Consider the following 7,665-nt stretch of genomic DNA (forward strand, 5'->3'; position numbering starts at 1 on the left):
GCTTCAAATACAAGCATTTCATCTGCTAACTTTCTAGTTTGTTTTCACATCCAAGCTGTTTAAAACTCTTTATTTCTAATTGTGGTTTAGTTGTTTAATCATTGGGTTATAATTCTGAAAGAATTTTCTTTTACGATTGTATTAAGTTTTATGAGGTTGAACATGTTTACATATATATGCAAAAGTTCTTACAAAAACGTAAACTAGAAACTTACATCCTTTAAACTCTGAAGGATTTTCTGCATTTCATAATACATGCAAGGGTTCTAACCGTTCTCCAAGTCTTAACTGTACATGCAATAAGGAAAGCATGAGTTCTAATTACTTCACTAAATTAATACACTCTCCAACTACTAAAGATGAGATTCTATCTTCAGTATGCCCAACATAATACGTCAAATCTAATAAAACAGTTAAGGATCAACACGATGAATTGCACAATTAAACCTAACGTGTGATGTTGGACATACTGAAAATCCTCTCGAGAACTTTGATCATCAGGGTACCGATTACATATAAGTCACTCTCCATATCCTTTACTTGTCAGCCTACTTCAGCTGTATCGACCTGCAGCCATCCACTTTTGCAACATTAACTCCCTATAAAACTTGTCAATAAATTCCTGGGCTGCCTTGTCCACATGGTAAGCCTCCTCCTCATCATTACTCAACGGTAACAAAGGCTCCCACTCCGTTACCCTCACCAGCGCCCGCCTCACAATTGGCAGTGGCTCCACCACATCACTGCCGCGATAACTCGCTTTCTTCCCCCCATGGACTGTCGCCAATGCATCCTCACACATCATTGGCACATAAACTCCCCTCCGCGAATGCTGCCTAACATACCGCCCCTTGTACACCTTGCCGGATTGACATGGAGGAGTGTAGGATGACCTACGCGGCGGGCTGCTGGTACAGCTGAACTCGTACTCCAACGGGTACACAAACGATGTTACTTGTACGTCGTCCGACTTGCAGCTGAGCTCAGTCTGATGACGGACCATGAAATCATTGAAAGACTTGCCTAAGATCTTCCCATGTTTCATCATCGTCAGCTTTTTCTTGGAGACCCCCTTTTGTAACGTGAACAAAACTAGACGTACCATGTTTCTTAGTTTCTTGGCTATCACCGGTGTATTTGTAGGTTCCATATTTTAGGGTTTCCGGAATAGGGAAATTTTCAGAGGCTAAAAATCTTAGAGGCAGAGAGAGATCATAGAGGTTCTGAGTTCGATGAGAGAATAATGAAGATAGGAATATATTTAAAAAGCCAAACAGAGTAGAACGGGACCACAAATATTTTATTTGTTTTTCCTATATTTTTATTGGGTTTTTTCTTCTTTTTCTCATTTTTGGGGACTAAAGTCTAAAGAGTGTATTTTCCTATTTTTCTATTAATGTTGATAAGTATAACATACCATGTGTAATCATTGCTTTTTGTTTTGTTTTGTGCTGATCTTTTTCTTTTTCTATTGGGGGTACTGTTTTTCTTTTGTTAATTTGCATACGTTGTCCCTGCAAACTAGTGCATTTGAACTTTTAATTAAGATTTTAATGTCTCAAATCAACTAACTGCCATCCATCTAATTACCCCCATTGATTTCAATCTTGAGTTGTGCCTTTCTCCCTTAACCGTTCAAATATTTTCAAATGAAAGTTTTGCTTTAAGCTACCGTTACATATTTTATACAAGGGCACATAGTAAAAACAGATTCTTTTTATAGACATATAAAATTGACACACTTACATTTACATTTTTTAAAAAAGTAAGTCTTATCATCGTACGTAGAATTTATTTGTATTATAAAATATGTCAATAAACCTGTTAGTTTTATGTGTACAAAAAGCGTCGCTCAAAATTATATTACAATGAAGTGAAATAAGTCAACACAAAAAAATAAAGCTAAGTTCATGTTAATAATGGACTAATTATAGTGGGGGATAAAGGAGTAGAAAGTGAAAAATGAATGGATATCGGTTGTGTGGAAACTTTAATTAGGTGTAAGCCTCCCCTTTAGCCCTACATTATCCTATACTTTCAAATTTATAAACCAAAATGTTAAGGCAAATCAAAATTCTTTGAATTAGTTTATTCAGGTATTGGGTTTGATCATGATGAAAGCTAACATGTAGGATCCTATGTTTTTTACTTGTTTAATCCGCCGTGCGCCTAAAGTCGGACAATTGGCATTTTATTCATCTTCGGCGGGTTGGGAAGGAATTGCAAAGTGGCAAACCACATTTTGTGGACATTGGTGGTTGTACATTTGACATGGGACCATAGTGTCCTTCTGAGAAATTATTGGATATTTACAATGATATTATTACCACGAAGCGCAATTGCGTTATCACAAAAGTTAGTCATAAATCGGTATCGTATTCGTTACACACAATAAGATACTATACCCACTAACACTAGTTAAATATCGGCCTACTCGCTCCGTTTTTCATAAGTGTCTATTGATCTCATTAGAGGCTTATTTCGGTGTCCAAAATCTATAGCCACCATGCATCCACTGATACATGGTCAGTGTTCATAGTCAAGGGTTCTAATGTTGTATCCCACACTGCGTATGAATTGGTGTTACAATGAACAGTCCGCATCGGTGTCCAAGTTGTCAATTATTTTTTAAGAAAAATGGGAGCCAACGATCCAAAATAATAATCCTATTAATACTATTAGTATTACGGTCTAATGGTATTCTTCACTTATAAGTGAGAGGTTTTAGATCCGATTCTCATCAAAGACGAAGTTGACCCACATCATTATGATAAGCACATTGTAAGGCATAGCCCAGTCCCCTACCCCCTTAGTGTAGATAATATTGTTTGTTAAAAAAAAAATCCCATTGATAATTACAAAATTTGATGTCTATTCTTTTTTTATACATTAAACTGAAGACATGGGAGCCAATGTAATATATGTGGTATCCAAATTGAATACCAATATTTCACGTGTGCATGAAAGAAATAATGGTACATATGTGGTATAAAAAATATAGTAATAAGCATAGTATTTTTCTTTTCTTATTATTATTAGGGTTTCAATGACACACCCCGACCGAAGTCGAGGTATGCTGGTCGTCACCCAAAGGTGACATAATAAAAAAGGAAAGTGAAGTAATAAAGATATGAATAAATTTAAACCGAAACTAGGGTTTATTTAATCTAAAGTAACGAGTGCGTAGAAGTGGTTAAAATTCATAAAACCTAAATGTTTAGAGCATAGATGATATAAGTAGTGTAGTCGAAACTATTTAAAGTACCTATTACACAACTGGGAAAAGCCCCTACATTATTTATGGGTATGTCAAAACCGCCGGATATTCCTCGTATGCCACAAAATAAATCAGCTAACTAGGACCTGGAGAGGCGAAAAATAGAAGGGTGAGTGGGCAAAAACAAAGGTTTATACAAAACATTTATTTTCTGAACATACTATCCCCTCGCTGTAAGACATGTATAGTTTCCAGAAAATCATACTACGTATAAGTATGAAATCAAATGCAAATCAACAATAATTCCAGAAATATGCCAATCACAATATCTCAATAGTAGCATAATAAAATCAGATGCTCATCGATTTATGCTAGCACACAAGTCCAAGTCGCCTAATGCAACCTGAACGACTGAACTGATGCTCATCCATCTATGCTAGCACACAAGTCGGAGTTGCCTAATGCAACATGTACGACAAGACTGGGTATAATCATAATATACGCTCTATTGCTACAATCATGTGAAGACTAGCGCTATTCGCGGTCACATACGAGTCGGAGTTGCCTATTGCAAAATGTACGACAAGATGTCGGAGTTGCCTATTTCAACCTGTATGACATGACTGGCACCTACTTGGATCCAAGGCGAGCATGTGGTGCGGATATGAACATATACGTGAAATACTAGCCCTGGCCCTAGGCGAGCACTAATACCGGGGTGCAGCAATGATGAGCAGACTACATAAATACAATCATGCCATAACGATTCAATAATTCTAATCAACATAGTAAACTTACTTGCTCATCCCGTACTATTATTTTAGCATTTCACAACAGTACAACATTTCTTATAACATTAGTTAATCATGGCATAATAGGCATGAATCAATTCAAAAGCATTTGTGGAAACTATAAAACTTTATATATCATACATATAAAAACAAATGCCTGCACACTGATATGTGGTTGGATCGTAGCCTCCTTACCTTGCTTGACCTTGTACTTCTTCAGGATAATTTTCTTCTATATGTGAATAACTAAAATAATTAATTAATTAACACATACATAAAGTGGCTAGGAAAAACCCCTATGGTTTGCTCAAACGGAGGGTTTAAATATGAGAAAATGTTATACTTGACGTCACAGACCTGAACACGTCAAGCACACATCACCCAGAGGCCGGACGCACCCGCACGCACCGCCTAGCCCACGGCCACACGCTCAAGTTAGAAACTAACATACCTATGGAATATGCCGTCAGACTTGACATAATATTCCATTAAATAGTAACGGAACCTAATGGCGTCAGAATATTCCATCAACTTTGACGGAATATTCTCCTTCTTCTTCGGTGCCTTCTGCCGCCGTCTGGTTTCGCTGGAAACTGGAAAATCTTGCCGGTTTTTGGAAAAATTTCAAAGCTTCATATCTTGCTCATTTCTCAACTATTTTCGATGCACTTTATATGGAAATGAAGCTCAGGAAGAGGAGGACAAGATTGTACCTTTCAAAAGTTCAAAAAGTGGGCGTAAGTGGCCCGAAAAAGCCTCAAAAGGTTCAGACTTATTTTCTTTGCCTCGAAACCATGTGTTTCCACACCAACTCGACTTCAAACCTAGGCTATTGACTCGAGGAAGTTGTGTGGAGGCTTCCAAATGTCCTAAAAGCTTGTAACTCGGCCGGGAACATATCGGGGAAAACTCGCCCGAGTCAGAGCTACCGAGTTTCAAAACTCAACCATTTCATTATCGGTTTGTACGGTTGGGTTCATGAGGATGAGAGGAGTGTGATGGTGGTGGGGGTTGACAGCTCGATCTGTGAGATTTGATGGTGGTGTGTGGTTGTTACAGAGATGAGAAAGTCTCAGGATAGAGAGAGAATGAGAAGATGAGAGAGAGAGAGAGAGAGAGAGAGAGAGAGAATGTGAGTTCTGATTGGTTGAGAATAGGATAAATCTGATTGGGTGCTATAGTGTGGGACAAATTCTGATTGGTTGGTGAAAGTGAATAAGGCACGGGTCCAGTTTTAAGAGAAAAAGGATAGGATTTGTACAATTGAAGTCAAACGAAATCCAACATGCCTTATAAAAAGCAGTGGTTTTCAGCACTGAAATAATTAACACGCACGTGAATAAATCTACCCATTTTTAACACAGTTTAATTTAATGTAACTTTTTTTGTTATGACTCTGATTTGAGTCTAACTCGTGCTCATGCACTCGTAACGACGAGTACTAATTAATTATGATAACGAGGAAAATAATTTAAAACCGAATAACCATGTCCACGTTACTTTACCAACAAGGGCATAAATGTCAATTTACACACTCGGGGAGAAAATTACATAGAAATTTAGGGATGGGTCGTCACATTAAAGTTGCCATGTATTAGGCTTTGGGACTTTCTTGGGAGTGCCGGAGTACCCAATACTCTGGGCGTTTAAACTATTAGATTTTTATTTAAAATACAAAAATCAAGATCTAATGGTTACAACATCTAAAATACCAGTACTCTGAAGCACCCAATAATTTTTTATAGGACTTTTGGTGTGGTTGTTTTTGCATGCTCTCATAACAACCGTTGGATGTAGCAAAGAACAATTAAGAATGAAGGGCTTTATCTCCTTATCAAGAGTTAAGCAATGAGAATGCCTCAGCTTCCCATAATTAAAATTTTAAAATAGATATAAGAACAAAAGAATAAATATCTTTCTTTGGTTGGAAAACAAAATAATTGGTTAGATTTTCCAAACTGTTACATTTCCTCCGTTGTCAGTGTTACAAATACGAAGGCCATTGATAATATAAAACAGTGCAAGCAATTTTTAGATGGACACCAATTTAAATCCGCGTGCCTAGAATGGTGCCTCAAGGCATGTTTTTTTGCAGTGAACATAGTAGCATCATCATAATCTTCAATTACAACTACGTATTGTATTCACCATATATATATATATATATATATATATATATCATATTTCTATTCATATGAATGAAATCGAAAATTCTAATCAAGTAAAGACAATTATTAGTAGATCACTGCCACACTACTACATGGTGCTACCAGTCCACTTATACAATATGAGACGACTTATCTTGGATCAAGGCATGCTGTTTTCTTGTAGTGAACATAGCAACATCATCATCATCTTCAATTACAACTACGTATCGTATTCACCATATATATATATATATATCATATTTATGTTCATGTGAATTGAATCGAAATTTCTAACCAAGTAAAGACAATTATTAGTAGATCACTGCCACACTACTACATGGTGCTACCAGTTCACTTATACAATATGAGACGACTTATCTTGGATCTAGAGTATAGTAGCTACACTTGTTCTAACACATGACCATGTTTGATTACACCAAAAAATTACTCATTGCAAAGGACCATTTTAACTTTCCTTTTTCTTTGAATGAAAAGGACCATCTTATTAAATAACCCTAATTGTGTGAGGTTGGCAATGGCAGTCGTATTTTTATATTTTTTTGGTTAGGTGTGGAATTATATTTCAAGTTACGAACTTATGACTTGTATATAGATCTAGATCATCTATACCCAACTTATTAATTCTAGTAGTAAAGCATCAACCCCAATTAACAATTCGTACTGGATGATGCTATCTACACATTAATTTTTACGTCTCACGCATCCTTTGTTAATTCATATTCTTTGATCTTCTCCAATTTATTGGACCCAATAACTAGAATTGAGAATGTGAGTAGAAGGTAAAAATGAGTGTGTGGATAGCTATAGAATTATCAGAGAGACAAGCTATACGGCCCAGCTTCCAACAACACCGATATTGTACCCAACTTTGTAATTACCACCTGCACAATCTGTCAGGTATGGGGTTTTATCAAAAAAAAAAAAATTACTCCGTACTAGTTGGAGTGGGGTTAAGATATTTAAACTCTTTTTTTCTCATTGATACGGTTGATGTGAGACATTTCCACACGCCCTTTCACGTGGGACCCAATTAGTGGATCACACGTGAGAGATTCACACATCGAGTGCAATATTTGGGATAGCTTTAACTTGGATGTCGATCGACTGGTCAGGTAAGAAGGCACCTCAGATATTCTATGGGCATGCAACAATATTTGTATCTGAAGCAAGAAGAACGTCATCCGAATAGTTCAAATTTGGAAGTTCTAAGATTCTAACTTCTATATATGATTATTTGAAGAAGAATCACATTCTTCCTCTTCCTACAAGTTCTGCTGTGATAAATAAAACGAACAATTCGTTTACACAATAGATTCGACCTTCTTATTGGTTCAAATATTTGACCTTATTCTTTGTCAAATTCTTAAAATCAAGTGTTTAGCTTGGTCGTGTGAGCGAATCCACGATTAGCAACATCGAGTGAGTTCTGTTGCCCCTGATTGAGTGATTCCTAGGTTCTACCCCCCATCTCTTCGAGACCCTTGGTTCT

At 36.7% G+C, this 7,665-nt stretch overlaps 1 protein-coding gene across 1 annotated transcript; it reads right to left on the reverse strand.

The window, feature by feature from the left end:
- Positions 1 to 225: 225 nt before the first annotated feature.
- LOC103957077 lies at positions 226 to 1,760 on the reverse strand. Its single transcript, XM_009369162.3, has one exon. It carries the CDS (start codon positions 1,148 to 1,150, stop codon positions 554 to 556), a length of 597 nt encoding a protein of 198 aa, XP_009367437.2. The 5' UTR covers positions 1,151 to 1,760; the 3' UTR covers positions 226 to 553.
- Positions 1,761 to 7,665: the final 5,905 nt, after the last annotated feature.

The sequence above is a fragment of a genome, unplaced genomic scaffold (genome assembly GCF_019419815.1).
Source record: "Pyrus x bretschneideri cultivar Hongxiangsu unplaced genomic scaffold, Pyrus_bretschneideri_v1 Contig15, whole genome shotgun sequence".
In the NCBI taxonomy this organism is placed as follows: domain Eukaryota; kingdom Viridiplantae; phylum Streptophyta; class Magnoliopsida; order Rosales; family Rosaceae; genus Pyrus; species Pyrus x bretschneideri.

Coding starts and splice junctions, on each gene's coding strand:
- LOC103957077 (XM_009369162.3), bottom strand. CDS start 1,150: ATGGAACCTACAAATACACCGGTGATAGCCAAGAAACTAAGAAACATG.